Source organism: Bidens hawaiensis, unplaced genomic scaffold (genome assembly GCF_021521415.1).
Source record: "Bidens hawaiensis isolate Kalapana, Puna unplaced genomic scaffold, B.hawaiensis_p1.1 tig00010164_1, whole genome shotgun sequence".
Taxonomy (NCBI): Eukaryota; Viridiplantae; Streptophyta; class Magnoliopsida; order Asterales; family Asteraceae; genus Bidens; species Bidens hawaiensis.
Genome location: NW_027491770.1, coordinates 495,919 through 513,934, shown reverse-complemented (window position 1 = coordinate 513,934; position 18,016 = coordinate 495,919). Strand labels below are relative to the sequence as shown.

The 18,016-nt window shown below is 36.9% G+C and overlaps 1 protein-coding gene across 1 annotated transcript; it reads left to right on the top strand.

Annotated features, from left to right (window-relative positions):
• Positions 1-469: 469 nt before the first annotated feature.
• LOC143534420 (anaphase-promoting complex subunit 4-like) lies at positions 470-9,567 on the top strand. Its single transcript, XM_077028919.1, has 18 exons — positions 470-577; positions 664-755; positions 831-917; positions 997-1,233; positions 1,956-2,036; positions 2,273-2,394; positions 3,212-3,372; positions 5,499-5,599; positions 5,674-5,748; positions 5,824-6,003; positions 6,085-6,173; positions 7,824-7,922; positions 8,046-8,150; positions 8,255-8,393; positions 8,470-8,652; positions 9,053-9,199; positions 9,289-9,370; positions 9,473-9,567. Exons 1-18 carry the CDS (start codon positions 508-510, stop codon positions 9,565-9,567), a joined length of 2,145 nt encoding a protein of 714 aa, XP_076885034.1. The 5' UTR covers positions 470-507.
• The last annotated feature ends 8,449 nt before the right edge of the window (positions 9,568-18,016 follow it).

Genomic DNA, 18,016 nt, shown 5'->3' with positions numbered 1-18,016 from the left:
CATTGAAATCACAGTGCTAGGATTACCGATTTTAATAACAATCTGCAGTTTTCCTGTTCGTCTTCAATCAGTCAAGTTAGGTATTAGTATTATTATTATTAGCAGCCGTGATTTCATCACACGCACTCGCACTTGAGGTATAAATTATTATTATCTTCAACTGTTTTTATGTTTCATTTCACCATTCAAAATCCATTCGTATTAAGAATGTTTCACTGCAATTTTTAGTTTATGCTATAGACAATTCGGATAGTGTACATTTTATTTGAATTTAGCAACTGTTGTGTTTCCCGTAGATGAGATTGACTTTTAACAGATAAAGGTTGAGCCAAATCGATATTATGGAAACAGATGTTTCAAGAGTTGTTCCATTTCAACTTCAGCTTCACAGGTCACTAAATTCACTTTCAAATGTTTCTCCTCAATAAGTTATAAATAATAATTTATTCTTATTCTTTTGTGAAGATTAAAATAGCTGAATGGAACCCAGAGAAAGATTTGCTGGCTATGGTCACACAGGATTCAAAGATACTCTTACATCGCTTTAATTGGCAGAGGCTATGGACTATCTCTCCAGGTCACTTTTATATCTTAACTTCACTTCTTTTATATTTTATATTGGTTGTTCAGTCTTTACTTTTTTTGTTTTAATTGATTTTGCAGGAAGATGCATAACCTCTCTATGTTGGCGTCCAGATGGCAAAGCGATAGCTATTGGGCTTCAAGATGGAACTATTTCATTGCATGATGTGGAAGTGAGCTAGTTTGTCTATTTAAATCAACTTTTATGATAAAAAGTTTATTAAAACGATATGCATTTGTTTAAGCAGAACGGGAAGCTGTTACGAACCATGAAATCTCACAATGTTGCTGTTGTATGCCTTAACTGGGAGGATGATGGAGGCGAAGAAATTTCAGTATGATATGTACAAATATTTTTTGTTCTTTGAATAACATTAGTTATTAAGTTATTAATGTTCTGCATCTGTTGTTTAGGATGGCAACTTTGTTTCAAAATTTGAAGACCGAACCTCTCGTTTCTTTCCTCCCGCCCCAAGAGCTCCTCGGATGCCCGGACTCGTGCCTGGAGAAACCGGTTTTATGGATGAAAGTGAAACTTTGTCGCAAGAATTATCAAATTCTTCACATCAGTGGTTTAATATTTTGTGTAGTGCAGATAAAGATGGAATCTTAAGCTTTAATATATTTGGCATATTTCCGATTGGGAAAATTGTAAGCTTTAATATTCCTGTCTTTACGCTTGTAAACGAATCGAACATTCAGTTAACAGTTCGTGAACTATTTGGCAGAAGTTTATATATAAATGAACGAACATGACCGAAAGTTTTTGTTTCTTTAGTTAAACGAACGAACATGAACCCGTGTCTCGTTTGTGAAGATTCGCTTACAGTCGTGTATTTAAATTCGTTTATGTTTTTTCGTTTACGTTCGTTAGCTTATGTTTCTGTAAGTTCGTTCGTTTACATTTGTGAATAGATTCATTTAAAATTTTTTGTCCTATTACAACAGTCTACTTTCGATAACTCTTTAGACCCGACGGTCCGACACATTGTTCTTCACATTACTTTTAGCTGGTTGTAGCTTAGTTATGTTTGTTCATCTAAGTTCAGTTATGTTCGTTTATTTACTTTCGTGAACTATTCTATCATAATGTTAACGAATGAACATAAACGAACAATACGAATGAACAAGAAAACACTGTTTGTTTGATTTTTCGTGTTTGATTGTTTGTTTGGTTAAAGTTAAAGAACACGAACAAGCTTGGTTCTTTTACAAGCCTATCCTTTTTCTTCATTTTGTAAGCCTGTTTTTTTTTTCTCTTCGTTTCAAGCAAATATGGAAAAAAGAAATGGTAAAATAATGCAGACTTGATCTTTAAAGATTATTATGGATTTGTATCTTGATTTATGTTTTGTTTATTGGCTGGATTGCAGGATATACATGACTTCTCAGTTTGTTGTCCACTTGCATACAATAATGTTGACTGCAAATTGCTGAATGCTTCAATTTGTAAGGTAGCTTCTTTATCACTTATACAACTTTTGTTTTAGTTGCATTTAGAATTATCATTTAGAATTAGTAGAAGCAGCAAGATGTCAAAATGGGTAATCGGGCCAAAATTGGATCAAATAAAACATAACTTGAATGAATTCGTTATTATGTATACGAGTCAAAATAGGATAAAGTCTAAATGAATATCTTCAATCTCAATTATTAGTGGTTTTACTTTCTTAACTGATTGTGCATTCAGGTGAAGTTATCCAAAGATCTTTGTCATTTGACAATATTATGCTCTGGTGAGCTTCAAGTTCCAGAACATGATTTGCGTGGGTTCCATTGCTTGACACTTGACACTTCGATATTCTATAAAAGGTAATTTTTTTGTTTATGTTAAGACTTGACTGCTCCTGAACTTTCTATTTCGTGACTTCATATGAACATAGTATTGTTTTTTTCCTTTTTCCTGGAGTTTTATAATGTTAAACTTACCTGCATGCTTACTCTCATCTTTAGATGTTATAAATCTTGGTCCACATGATTTTCTTATTTTGTCAATATTTAAGGGTAGTTAAAGAACTAAAGATCTCTGACTAGTAGTCAATCAGCTTCATAAAACCGTCTCGTCAAATATTTGGCTAGAGGTTGTTTACCAATAGTTGTATGTTTTTTTTACCCTCTATAGAATGCTTTAGTTGTCATAATATCTGACAACTGTATTTGAGAAAGTAGCTTATACAACAACTAAGCATTCTCGTGATTTATAAACCAAAAAATACACTTATATTCATGGCTGTAAATGAGTGGATCTTTTATTAAGCAGCCTGAGCTCGTTCTTAGTTTCCTTGGTTCATTTTGTATCGATCTTTTATCTACTAGTTTTGATATTGTTAATCTTCGCAATGTCTTCTATCGTGTATTTGTTCTCGACTTCTGTGAATTGAATGTTGAAAGGGTGTTTACCTGATATATGATGTGTATATTCATAAAAATATTCATAATTGCACAAAGATAAAAAAATTCTCTATATGCTTAAGAAAACTCACGAACACTTTTTTTTATTTAATTTTCTTTCCTTTCTCTCATTTTATTTCCAAAATCATATTCAAGAGCACAGTGTTTGTGAATACTAAATCACCAATTATCAGATGACTTTGAAAATCTATATGTGTGTAATTCTTAAATGCTGCAGGAGAAACGAGCTTCATCAAGTTGCTCAACAGGCTTCAAACATTGAAGATTTAACAGAAGTTATTCGAGCTTCATTATCTGTCATGTCTAAACAATGGTCCGATGCAATGCACACATTTCATGACAAATTTGATTCTATATCTACTCTCATTCATGATCATGGTAAGTAATAAAATCTTTAAAAATCAATCACAAGCGCAGACTTGTAAACGAACCGAACAAATGAACGAAAACACACGGATATTCTTGACCATGTTCGGTCGTTACGAAAATGAACGTGTTCGTTAGTATTCTAAACGAATGGTTCACGAACATGAACAAACACAAATTAGCATAATCAAACACAAACGCTCATAAATGAATAAATTTAAACGAATGCATAACGAAACTTAATGTATTCCCAAGTTAAAGTCTAAAACACCATGATCGTTAAATCCAATTTTGACTAAGAATCCATGCTGGATGGGATTTTAACAAATCCTTCAATATAAATAGAATCTAATTCATTTTTAATAAGCTTTTTGCTTAATTAATGAAATTTGAAGACAAGCAAAAAATTAAGAAAATAATGCCATCCATATCCTTTCAAATCCTTCATGTAGAAAGATAAAATATACTCACTTAGATACTTATATCTATAGATATTAGGTAATAATAATACTCAAATTATAATAAGTAAGATATCTTTATATTATAAATAATAAATTTAAAATCTTAATAATAATAACAGGTACAAATAGTCAATCGAGGTACCCATTCTATGACAATTCTTAACTTCCTCTCTATTTTGGTCCCTTTAGTAGGCTTAGTATTTCCGGCAATCGCAGTAGCTTCTTTATTTCTTCATGTTAAAAAAAACAAGATTGTTTAGAGCCGGTGACACAAAAGTCATGTACCTTTTTTGATGTTTGTATCATAACACATATATCCATACATAATAAAGGTCAATAGATATAAAATTCAAATTGATACTAAATCAACATTAATAATAAATATGCATGAATATTTAAATGAATGTAAACGAACGAACATAAATGAAGGGATATAAGCGAGATTGTGGTGTTGATGGGTTAGATTCTGATTTTGGGTGTGCATTGGATTGTTTGCACAACTCTATTCCCGATCTTGATCTTGGCGAGTTCGCTAATAAGGACACCGCCCCTCCCCCCCTAAAGCCCAAAATGCTTTAGCGAGTGCCCTTTATAGTAAAACGTCCAAATTTTGGCATGTTCACTCGTCAGAGAGCGGTGTTAGAATGTCTTCAGGCGCCTCATGCTCAAGACTTTTTGACTGCCATCCCCATCGAAGGGTTAGGCCAGCACATGTCAGCAGTGGTACTACCGGGTCATTCTTGAATATCGTTTAATGATCACCATGTTCCCAGTTGATGAGCCCTGCCCGGTCTGTCGTAAAGTTTGTTTAGATAAATTTGGTGAACATGCGGCTCATTACAAAGAACTCCCGGGGTTTAAATATAGACATGATTTCAGAGATGTCCTTTGTGATGTGTTAAAACGAGAGGGAATCTTGGCAAAAAAAAAGAGGCTCTTGTGAATTTCTTGTCAGATCCGTGTGAAGGAACGTCTACTCTTCGACCAGCAGACATTCTTGTGTTAGGATTGTTGGGGGGGGGGTGGGCATGCTTGTGTAGACCTTACTGGGGTGTCCCCTCTTGTCGGGCTTAGGGATACCGGGTTTGTTGCTATGTAGACCGTGTTAAAGGCAGAAAGAAAAATTGCTTAGCACGAGAAGACGTGTGTCGAGAATCAACATGCCTTCATTCATTTTGCTTTCGATACATTTGGGTCTCTTGCCCCCGATGCTGCTACCTTTCTGAAAAGAGTTCAGCGGGTCGTGCACAGTAACTCATCGACGCCGAAGAACGATAACTTTGTTTTTAGTAGGAAGGGTTTTGCCATTCAAAAGGGGGTGACGGCGCAGCTTGTTGCTCGCTTACCTGCCTCGCTATTGCAATTGGATCCTTTTAGTATAAATGTGATTTATTGTGAGGTACAAAAAATATAATAATAATTAAGCGAACATAAATGAACGGACATAAACGAATTTTCATGAATGTAAATGAACAAACAAGGCATGTGTTCATGTTTGTTCTTTTAATTACATGAAAAAAATTGTGTTCATGTTCATTCGGTTATAAAATGAACGTACATAAAGGAACTTCCCAACGAACTGGTTACTAACTTTTGGTTCGTTTAGAGACCTACACAAATGTTTCAATGTTACATTATGATGGATTTTGACTTTTTTTCCAAACTTATTAAACGTAGGATTTGACTCAACCCCACAAGAGGAGTTTCTTAGCCATATTGGTGGGGCCCGCACAAGTCCAGCTGTTCACCAATTTTTAGTCAACTCTCTTGGTGAAGTGGTATAAAATTTATATAATGTTTGATATATTATTTTTACAAAACCTTTTGTTGATGAGAAGTTATTGGTGATCAGGGTCTCAAACGGATATCAAAGTCAGTTTGTGGGGCCGGGAAGGATCTTCAGGTTATTGCTCTTGAACATCTACAGGTAACCTAATTTGCCACGTTAGTTGACCCACTTATAGTCAACTCTGATTTTGAAGAAGAATGTATTGGTGTTCAGCCTGCTGCAGAGATGATTGGATTTAGATTAGGGGAACTGAGAGGACTTTCTAAGTGGCGGTCACGTTATCAAAGTGTCGGTTTAAACCAGAATTTAATCAATAGCGCAACCGAGAAGGCGGGAATGCTGCTCGTTCAAGTCCAACGCTTTATGACGGTTTTATCCTCTTCTGTTCAACAGGTGATTAGTTTAATTCAAAAGATCATTGTTTCTTTGAGTAATGATAATAAAAGTAAAAACAGTTTAATATTTATTTTGCAGTTTTCAAATTTCTTCATCTGGGTTCACAAATGTGTGAAAATGTTAATGTCAGAACCAAGTGACCAGCACCAGCTTCTGGCATTCAATAGGTTTGTTGTTGTGATACATACCTATAATGAGAATTAGTAGGATAACGTGTAGTGGGAAGTTATGCCAATAACCGTCAACTAGAAGTAGTATTAGTAGATCGTTTATTGTTTAATGTTTATTCAAATGTCGATGCTTTTATGTTATCAAAATTAGGGTTCATACCTTGTAATTGGAGACCTTCCCTTCTCAAATTGGAATTTTTCATTTCAGTAATTGAATCGTTTGTTTGAGTCTAACTCTAGGTTCTAACGTTGGTTCCATTGCCGGGAAATTAAATGACGCCTGCAACCCGGAATCTTGCAGACAATTAGCAACCATTGCAGCACAATTAGACGCCATAGTTGCATATTTGAGGGATGATGTTGAAGAAATCAAAGTGCAGGTGAGCACAGAGATGGTTGTAACAGTGAAGAATCAGATGGTGATTTGAAGACAATGGTGGCGGAGGAATCGCGGCATGACCCTCTGCACGTAACACTGCTAGATACGGTCAGTGAAGAAACCCTTGATGACAACCCTAGCGTTGACGAAGATAGATTTGAACATGTTTTAGATGTTCAATTAAAGATCGAAGATCGATCTGAGCATGTTTTGGATGTTCAATCTAAGTTCAAAGATCAGTCTAAGAATGTTTTGGGTGGTCAATTGAAGATCAGAGATGGTATTATCGAAGATGTTGTTCAATTGAAGATAAAAGATGGCGTTCAAATAACGATGGAAGATGATGTTCAGTTAAAGATCGGAGATGGTGTTTTAAAGCATCGTGAACTGAAAAATGGGGATGAAGATGGTGTTCCGCAAGTTCAGCCCTATCCACGTTGTGAGAAACAACCATTTAGGTTTTTTAATCTTTATTAAATCTTTCTTAAGATGAATCAGTCCCGGATTCACCCAGGTTCTCACGTTGGCATGCTGAAACCTGCCCCCAAGTTCAAGTTCCAGCAGCACCATTAGTTTTCCTATCCATTACTAAAGATTGGGAAATTTATCTTCAACTTCATTCAATTCGAGATCATTGCTGGGTCCGAGAAACCGGTGAAGCTACAACAGAATGGCTTATCGCTTGGGACAGCAGTCAACAATTATTGGATTTTCGACTTGAGGACAAGTCGTTTTACCGGCCAGGATGTATTGATACGTACCTATTTATGAGAATTTGTAGGAGAACGTGTAGTGGGAAGTTACGCCAACAACCGTCAACTAGAAGTAGTATAGTAGATCGTTTATTGTTTATTTAAATGTCGCTGTTTTTATGTGGTCAAAATATTCTTACCTTGTAATTGGAGACCTTCCCTTCTTGAATTGGGATTTTTCACTTCAGTAATTGAATCGTTTGTTTGCGTCTAACCCTAGATTCTAACATGTTTTGTTAGAAGTTGCAATTTCAACTAATATACCTAAAAAGGTTGTGATTTGAGTTGGATTTTATTTCTAACGGGTCAAAATTAAAGACTTAGTGAAAAGTCAAATGGGCCAAAAAGGCTGGCAATTGCTGAAAGTGTTATTCAGCTTTCAAAAATTGATTTCTTCAAGCAAGTTAAACATAGTATACTTGCTAAAATCATCTTTAGTATATCTATCAGTTTATAAAATCACTTATAATGATCTTAGAGATTTTAATATATCTGCATTTTACTCTGTTTTGGCAGTGAGCTGGTTATTTTATTTTTGAAGTATTTATATGATCAAGATCCGGTAAAGCGGTTGCTTGAATCAACTGAAGTTGACCATGGTATTGAAGTTGACTTGTAAGTAACTTAACAGTTATTTTAGCTCAAAGGTCACCCACATTCAGAACATGCTTATATTGCCCAATCTTTTTTGTCTACTTTAATAACAATGTGTCTGAAATTACCTTTTTACCCTTCAAGGGAGACGATGGATAGAGTACAAGAATTGGCTCAGTTTGGCGGTTTCACAGATTTTGATTACTTGCGAAGAACGCTAGCAAACGAATTTCAACAAATGGAGTCTTGGTATGCTTTTTATGACTTTGACTTTTGGAGTCAAACTAACTATTTTATGTGTTTTTATATTGTCCTATTTTATGTTTTCTTATTTAACACCTTAATTGTTTCAGTTTTAAAGAGGCGTTTCAGATGCCTTTCACTACAATTTCCAAAAAGATACATTGCCAAAAGTTATTGCCATTGTTTCCAATCGAATCGATTACAAAATCTTCATCGTTTACTGTTCCAACTTCCATATCATATTACAAGGTAAGTTATTACTTTATTGACGATTATGCCCCTCAAAAGCAATCATTATCAGTATATCTCCTCTTAATTGTTTTAGGACACTGAACACGAAAGAAAACAGAGTTTTGTGGATTATATATCTTTCATATTACCCAATGAGTCTTCATCAGATCTTGCAAATTGCATAGTTGTTTCAAGGTGTTTAATGAATAATGATCTAGAAGCCGTGTTGTTGTGTGTTCCGGATGGCTATCATTGTGTAGATCTTTCTCTATATAAGGTACTTTGCTTGCACTCCAAGTTACGTCTTTACATTATCCCTAAATACAAGTTTTTAATTAGTCAAATGTCTTAAGTACCGAGTAATCTTGTTGACAAAATACATGATTGTTCATTAGATTGATGCAAATAATAAAACTTGAAACTTTCTCAAGGTCAATTTTGTCGTTTTAGTGGGATATGGGAACTTTGTATGGCAAAGGATCTAGTTTTGTTATAGAAGTTTTTAACTTTTAGTAAAATGTCTAAAATGCCTTTTAGGATAATAGAAAAAAGGAGCAATCTTGTTGACCAAATCCATGATTTTTCATTTGTTCATCAGTACTTTTAACTTAGTGAAGAAGGGCAATATTGTGATTTTGTGGGATATAAGTACTTTATAAACATTTTGCTAATAACAGGAATGCCAACTTGTTCTGCTATTGAACGGGTCGTCTTCTGAAAACTTGGAAAAGGCTTGTATGACGATTGTGCAAGCCGATGATCTTCCATTTGCATCTATACCTAGTTTAGATGCTTCAAGCCTTTGGAAGTTGCATGAACTTAAGGTTTGTTTTGTGGGTCCCACATAATAAATACCAACTTAATAATCATCTTTTTTTTTTCTTTCTAAATCTTGATATTATGTTTATATCAGGAGTCTGTTGTGTACATGCAAATGGATAGTTTGAAAGTAAGAGGAATTCCCCACTCTGTAATTGCACCTCTAGCAGTTAGTGGTAAGTAGTTCTTTCAACAATTGTTTTAAGTTGTTTTATCTTTTATTCTGTAGTTATGTTATATGATATGTTTTTGAATTCTGTTAATTATCAAATGTTCAGCATCTAGAGGTGTTGCTTGTGCTTTTGCAACCAGAAAGCGCTCTCTAGTTTACATCTTGGATGAAGATGAAGATGAAATCTCATATGCGGATTAGCTTCATTATGTTATTTGTGTGTCACCCGCCTTTTTTGAGTAAACATATCTTGTAGGGATGAGCAAACGGGGTGGGTATTGATACCGATTCCAACTTTTGATGTCGGTTTGGTAGCGGTATTTCCAGAATTTGACTTAGGCACCTGTATCAATATTTTGGGAAAATCATGATTTTCGGGTACTGGGGTCATACCTAATTTCTTGTATCGCTTGCTTCTAAGGATCTTTTAAACCCTATCTCCACTGATTTTTGTGGTTAAAAACTTATTTTTATGTTTGTAATAATGTTTATAATTTATTTATATCAACAATTTATGAATTTGGTCAATTTGATTATACCCAAAATTTGGAAATGAACTCATCTACTATTCATAATTTCATATATTGTAGTTTATATGATTCGTAAGACTGAAAGGTGTGGTCACCGATTCACCACGCAATTGTCTAGGTGGTGTGCAAAATAAATAAAAAACCGGTTTCGTATCTGATCTAGTAGAACCGATCCAGAACCGGTTCCAGTTCGTACCAGGTATACCCAGTACCCGGTTTCGGTTAGTTTATATCCGGAAAACCCTGCCCAGTTCTCTTTTAGTTTAGAAATCGGTTCCTGTCCGGTTTCGGTTTCAATCTGGTTTCGGTTCATACCCGGAATAAACCGGTTCCAATGGGTATTTCATTAAATGAGCTACAAATTTAAAATCTAGCCATTGAACCGGTTCCGGCGGCATTATAGTCGTTTTAAGACCGTTAGAACCTGTTTTTGAGGTCCTACAACTATATAACATTGGTTTTGATCAATTGTTTGAGCACCTAAGTCAAAAATAGCAAAAACACTTATCGGTTTACGCTAGTTTTAAGCTCTCGACTTATCTACACCTTCAATTTTTTTCACTTCCATCACCACCACCACTTGTTATGGCAAGCAAAAACAAAGGTAAAAAGAGGTGACTTTTACATCCGTGTTTATTGACCTGGTCCGTGTTGAAGATGACCCCGAGGTTGTACGGGTCATCCCGCATAACAGCAACGAAGATGTATGGCGTAATTGGGATTTGGTTGAGTTGATCAATTGAGACGTTAAGGCTCGTTGCAAATTTTGTGGCACTTTTTTAAAGCATGATTCAAACTCAACTTAAAACAAAACATATTGAGAAGAAATTTTGCAAGGCATTGAAAGAAGTTCCCGCATAAGACCAAGTCGAATTGGGTCGAGATGATACAATATTTCGTTACAACATGAAAACTGTTCATGATAGAATGGCGAAGTTCGTGATTCAATAAGGTTTTCCGTTTAACCACTTTGACAACCCTCGTTTGATAGCCATGATTCGAGAGACTCTTCAACCTCGCTACACTCATGTAAGTCGTACCACCATTAGACGTCATTGTCTAAAATTGTGAGAATGTGCAAAAAAATTATTTAATTGAGTTTTTTCGAACTATTCAAACGGGTGTAAATTTAACTAGTGATGTGTGGTTGGCACCACATGGGTTACCGAAATCCTACCTTTGTGTCACTGCACATTGGATCGGTCCAACTTCTTGGCAAAATGATGAAACGCTCAATCTCGTTTGAAGACTTTTCGTATCCACATACCGCCGAAAAATTGTTTGAAATTCTAGATGAGATAATAATGACTTTTAACTTGAGGAAAAAAATGTTTTCAATGTCGTTTGATAACGCAACAAACAATACAAAGGCAGTTGAAAAACTTTACATAAAATATACATCACCTTGCTAAGAAAAGGTTTTTCATGCTCGATGAGTTGCTCATATCATCATTTGGTTGTTCAATACGGTCTCGCCAATGAAACCATGGACACCGGTTTGAAAAACTTTAGATATATGTTACAAGATGTTTTTAAAAGTGGGAAAAGAAGACATCTTGAGTACAAAAATTATTGCAAATCGGTGGAAAGAAAATATTTGGGGCCGGATTGGGCGTTCCAACTTGTTGGAACTCAACTTGTCATATGCGCTCGTGCGATTTTGCCCAACAAGAAACATTACAAGCATTTCATAAAACTCTTGTGGATCGGTGCGAAGCTGATGTGTTTCCGGACGGTGCTTGGGTAAGTATCGGTTATTTCTTGGAGTATCTTGATGTTTTCAAAACCACAACCACTAAATTGTCGGGGGTTTACTATCCTACTAGTTGTTAGGTGTTGCAAGAATTATACAACATTTCCTTGAATTTTAAGGAGTTTGAAAACAAGAATCATCTTTTTCAATTGTCTTGTAGCCAATGAAGGAGAAGTTCAAAAAATATTTGAAGACATACCACCGATGTTTACATATGCCGGGGTTGAGGCATTGATCAAAGAAATATATGACAACATGGGTATGCATGAGATCGACCCGATGTTATCAACGGAAGCGAAGAATTCTTTAAACAAATCCCTTCAAGAAATTTATGATCATTATTTTCAAATTTATGGTCCAAGTTCAAAGTCAACTTTTGTGAGACAAACAACAAGAAGTAGGCCATGTAAGGACAAACTTATAAATATGATGAATGTTGTTCGTTAGTCAACGGCTAAGCGGCAAAGGGAAAACACACCAACAAGTGAACTTGGTCAATATAGTGGAGCAAACTATGTTGAAGGTGCATCGGCAGAAGTAATTTGCAACTTTGATGTTTTGGCTTGGTGGAAAGGAAAGCAAAACAAATTTATCATTCTTTCCGCCATGGCTCATGATTTGCTAAGCATCCAAGCTTCAACGGGGATAGCTTCGGAATCGGTTTTTTCTTAGAGCGGAAGGATATTATTAATGCAAAGAACAAAACTCACTTGGGAGTTGTTAAGGATGTGCATTTGCCTAAACGATCGTTTGGACATGGTGGATAGTATACAAGACAAGGCAAGCTTTGAAGATAAAATACCACTTGAACGTCCAATTCTTATGAAGAGGTGGAAGGACTATCTTCCGGCCTATCCGACGAAGAAGACAAAGGCAAAGACAACTAGAAGAAGAGTTTGAAGAAGTTAAATTTGTATTTGTTTTATTGTTCTAGTCATGTATTATGTAACACGAATCATTCGATCAACTTTTATGTAACCGTTTTTAAATATTATCAGTCATGTTTTTTTGTAATCGGGTTTAATGTAATCGGGTTTTAAAGTGTTATCGGTTTCTTTTAAATAACAACTTAAACCAGTGCTGTTTGCTTTTGTTTAAAAGGTATGCATGGGGCTTATGTTTGCGGGCACGCAGACATAAGCTTCTGAAGACTGTTTGTTTTTTTAAAAGAAAAAGATCTGAAAAATGCTTTTATGGTATTAAAAAAATAAGCTATTGTTCAACTTCTTCACGCTTCTTAACATCCTATCAACACCCAATGTCCAACACCACCACCGCCCATCGTGCGCCACCACCACCACCGTCCACCACCACCCACCATCCGCTAGCACCACCCATCACCACCACCATCCAACACCACCACCACCCACCATCAGTCACAACCACCGTCCACTACCACCACCACCGTCCACCACCATCGCTACCCACCGTCACTGTCCACCACTGATACAATGCTAAATATATATAAATCCCTTGTATATTTTAATTAATATTTTATTATTTTTTGTTTAGTTTTTATTAGAATTTGTATATTACTAACATATTTGAATAATGAAGGTTCAGGGACTTGTTCATGGTTAAAAAGGGCGAAAAAAGAGCTAAAACAAGCCAAACCGAAGAACCGGAGCATCAGAACTGAACCGGACCGCATCAGAATTGAATTGGACCGCATCAGGAAACGAACCGGGCCGATCAGCCACCCCTAGCTCTCGGCGCCGTGCGACCGAGAGGCAAAATCCCACCGCGCAGCGCTCTGGGCACCCAGTTTCTTGAATTTTCTTCGTTTTTATCAGTTTTGGGCCCAGAAAACCTATTTAAACACCCCTAAACTAGTCCTGAGCATACCCTGCAAACCAGAGCCGAATTTGGAGTTTCCCGGAGCCTAGGATTGCATTATTTGGCGGGTTTGAAGGCAAGGAATCAGCCAGCGAAGTGCTTATCATCCAAGGACGAAGACCACGGGTTTTATCGCCTTTAATCTTCCGTTCTTATTTATTCTCGCCATGATTTTGTTTATCATTGTTTTGTTTTACTTTAAGATGCTAGGCTAAACATTATAGACTGCCTAGGCTTATGATGAACCTACTTTGACGTGTTTTAATTTGGGATTTATTTATCGTTATGGTTTTATGATTTAGTAAAAGGTTTAATTATATTAAATTAATGCGTATGGATATTTAGGATTGTTTGATTAATTGTTATTATTCCATAGTTGCCTTGTTTGTCATTATGATAGGTTGCTATTAGGTCATGTACTTTATGTTTTTGACTACTTTATGATTGATTCGCGATTAGATCATAGGAATAATAATTATTAATTAAATAAACCTAAGTGTACTGCTAACCTAAATCTGTAAAGTGCAAGGTTATTGATAGATCTTTATTATTTGATCTTGCTAGATTTAGTTCTTCGTAAGGAGTCCGTCTAGGTTTAATTATTTAATTATTGTTTGTTGAATCAATTAAATATATCAAACTGCCTTTGATTTCGTATAAAGGAACTAAGTCATAAATAATTAGGTGACCGTAAGGAAACTTGATTTTTAATACTGGTGTGCGTTAAAACTTATTAGAAACCCATAGGTGTCTCTTGAGAAGGGTCAGGGGTCCTGCCCGGGTTTTCCCTTAGGTGTCTATTTTATGATCCCAGTCCATAACTAAATATTTTCCCGATTAATTAACAACTGAAATCTAGGGGATTCTAGCCTAGGTAGTTATCTCATCATCATTTAAATTAAGTCCGAGTTCTAAGTGTAGTCGTCTTTAGTTTTCTTAATTAGTTAAATTAGTTTATTAGTAAAACCCCCCTTAAATAAATAATAAATAAATAGTCGTGTCTGTAGTTGAGTCTAATTAGCTAGTTTACGTAATTAAAAGAGTCTCATGGGTTCGATATCCGGACTTACTTAGCTTTACTAGAGTCGATCGGTTCACTTGCCGGTTAGTAGTTTAGTCGAGTTTTAGAGAGTCTAGAGTATTACTTAGTGTCTAGATTAGCGTAATTTTAGTTAATAATATTAAACTACTTTTAGCACATCAAGTTTTTGGCGCCGTTGCCGGGAACTCTTGGCGATTGCGTTATTAGCTTGGATTAGATTTACTTGCTACATACGTGCTACTTGTTTTGTTTTGTTTTGTTTTGTCTTTTGAGTCGTAAGAGTCTAATTAATTTAGTCCAATTTAAAGTTTAGTTTATTTATTCTTAGTTTTATTTTAGCATTTAACTAGAGTCTATTGATTTGGCCTTGTGTGCTTTTCAGGTTTATGCCACATCTTTGTTTGCAAGGACCACTTCTGTTAAAGTCTGAAGCCAGTTCGTCATCACCGATCATCATAGATTCTCCACCAATGTCATCACCACACAGTTCACCGCCGTCGAGTCCCAGAACCATTCTCGATATTCAAATGGCTGCAACCGAACTGTTTACCAACAAGCCTTCGAGGGTTTCACCGGAGACCACTCGCCCATCATCACCCCCGTAATCGATAACCCTAATTCCTGGCAGATTCCCTCTTATGTCATAGCCAATCTCACCCAGAGTAATCTATTCCATGGCCGTGACGATGAAGACGCACCAGCGCACATCAACCGTCTTACCCGTGAGCTCAGAACGTTCAACTTGCAAGGTGCTAATGAAGATGCCATTTTCCTCCACTTATTCCCGTTTTCACTTGCGGGTTGTGGTGCCACTTGGCTCGATTCGCAACCTGCTGGAGCATTCACTACTTGGGAGGCGTTGCGTACCGCGTTCTTGAAGAAATACTTCCCGCCTGCCAAAGCATCTCGTCTCCGAGATCAGATTCATTCTTTCCATATGGAGCCGGACGAGCCGTACTATCAAGCTTGGGAGCGTTTCCAGAACTTACTGTCCCGTTGTTCACAGCATGGTCTTACTCCTTGGGCCTTTGTTGAGAAGTTTTACAATGGGCTGACATATGAGACTCTGGCTCGTTTCGACATTGCTGCTAGAGGTAACTTAATGGATAAGAAAAATGTAGTTGAGTGTAATGAATTGTTTGAAAGTTTTGCCCAGTCCGAGTTTGCTAAAAAGCCACGTAACGGGAATTCAAATCCCGTCACTAGTACACCTTCATCCGTCCGAGGTGTGCACTAGGTCAATCTGGATACTAGTGTGGCTGCTGCCTTAGAGAGCCTAACCCGTGAGATTGGAGAACTTAAGGCTAAGGTAGATAAGTGTGAGTTGTGTAGAGGGGGGCATGGGACTTTAGATTGTCCGTTGATGAGTCAGGAGTAGGTAGAATTCATAGGAGGGAAAAATAGGGTTCCTAATGCGTTTAATTGAAATAATAATTCAAACTGGAACAATTATAAAAATAATAATTATAATTCGAATCTGCGTTCCTCCAGTGCACCCCCGGTTTCCAATCAAATTCAAATCTTAACCGGGGGCATGATCAGTTGTTTAGTGGGGATCAAAGTAGTCAAGGTGGGAGTAGTGGGCAGGACTTGAGTGGTGGTATTGGTAGATTAGAAGAGATGATGAAACAAATACTGGTTAGAGATCAGGAAACTCAGAAAAAATTTGCCGATCATGATTTACTATTAAGGAATCACCAGTCCGCACTCTTAGATCTTCAAAGAACCATAGGTGATATAGCCCGACGTTTAGATGAGAGACCCCCAAGTCAGTTTTCGGGTTCCACTCAGCAAAATCTGGCAGCTCAGTTAAATGCCATCTCCACTCTTAGTGGTAGGGTTTTAGGTCCGGAGAGAGAGATTGAGGTAGAGGAGAGAGATGAGTTAGTTGATGAGGAGATAGTGATGGAGACTCCTGGGAGGGTGCAACCTCGGCTAGGCCCAGCAAGTACCGCACCTACCAGTGTGCCCATAGTTAGAGGGAGTGAAAAGAAGAAACCGAGGGATATTAGGCTTTCACCGCTTATAGATCATGCTCGTGTCCCATATCCAGCCCATCTTAAGAATCAGAAATTTAGTAGAGAGTACGGGAACTTCTTAAATATGTTTAGGCAGCTTAGGATTAACCTTCTGTTTATCGAGGCCCTCCAGCATATGCCGAAATATGCCAAATTTTCGAAAGATCTTCTTAAACGAAAGGAAAGTCTGGAGGAGCTTTCGACCGTTCCACTGAATGGATAATGTTCTGCGGTAGTACTCAATATGGTTCCGGAAAAGTTACCAGATCCCGGTGTTTTCACTATTCCATGTTTGTTCTGTAGGGATACCTCGTGCCAAGCGTTAGCGGACCTAGGATAAACTTAATGCCATATTCGTTGTTTGAGAAGCTAGACCTAAGAGAACTTACACCCACCCGTATGTCATTATCTTTAGCTGACCGTTCGGTGAAGTATCCTAGGGGGATCATAGAAAACTTGCTCGTGAAAGTCGATAATTTGGTTTTCCCCTTAGATTTTGTGGTTTTAGATATGGAGGCCGATGAGAGAGTTCCTATTATTTTAGGTCATCCATTCTTGCGTATTGCTAGGGCACTCGTTGATGTATTTGAAGGTCAGATCACTCTTAGAGCCGGCGACGATAGTGTCACTTATGTTGCTAAATCCATGAGACACCCGAGTGGTCAAGACGGTCTCATTGATCCATGTCATCCCGTTTATTCGATTGAGTCTTTTATTCTGGGCATGGATCCACGTCTTGTTCACCCCTGTTCCGTCAAAGTTTTTTTGGAGGATGAGAGAGAGGTCGCGAGTTCTCGAGAGTTGATGGAGTTGGATTGAGAGAGGGGCGGTGGAAAGAGAAAGTTTGTGGAGTTTGGAGAAGTTAGAGATAAGTGAAATAAGATTGGTGAGTGGTCATATCGTGATGCAGTTTCTTGAAGGACCATGGAGTTTGACCGTGGTGGAGGAAGCTCCACTTGGACAACCGAGTAGTTCACATACGAGAGTGTCTTGAGTGAAAGTCAAGTGTAGAGTTTGTATATTTGTCCTATCTTTATTTTTGAGTCATGTCGAGTCGCTAACGAAGATTTTTATAGTTCTTCTTTGTTTTTATTTTTAACTTTTTGCAGGATTGAGTGAGCTAGAAAGATGGATCCCCATGAAGTATAATGTAAAATTCAAGTGTGGGGATGGAGCAGCTGAACTGTATACTTTTTATTATTTGCTGCTATTTATTCATGTTTTATATATTGGGTGGGTTGTATGGTCTGGTAAAATACTTAATTGCTTAACATCTATCAAATTGATAAGATATTTTTAGATATTGTTTGTTGTTTTTGCCGCTTCTGTTCGTGTGTGAGAGAAGGAGATACCGTTTGCTGAGCACGTTCGGAGATGGAAGGCATTCATGGAAGAAGACCTCGACATCAATTTTCCTGCTCATATTACCAGCTAAGTCTTTTCCATTATCTAGCTTGTTTATTTTTATTTT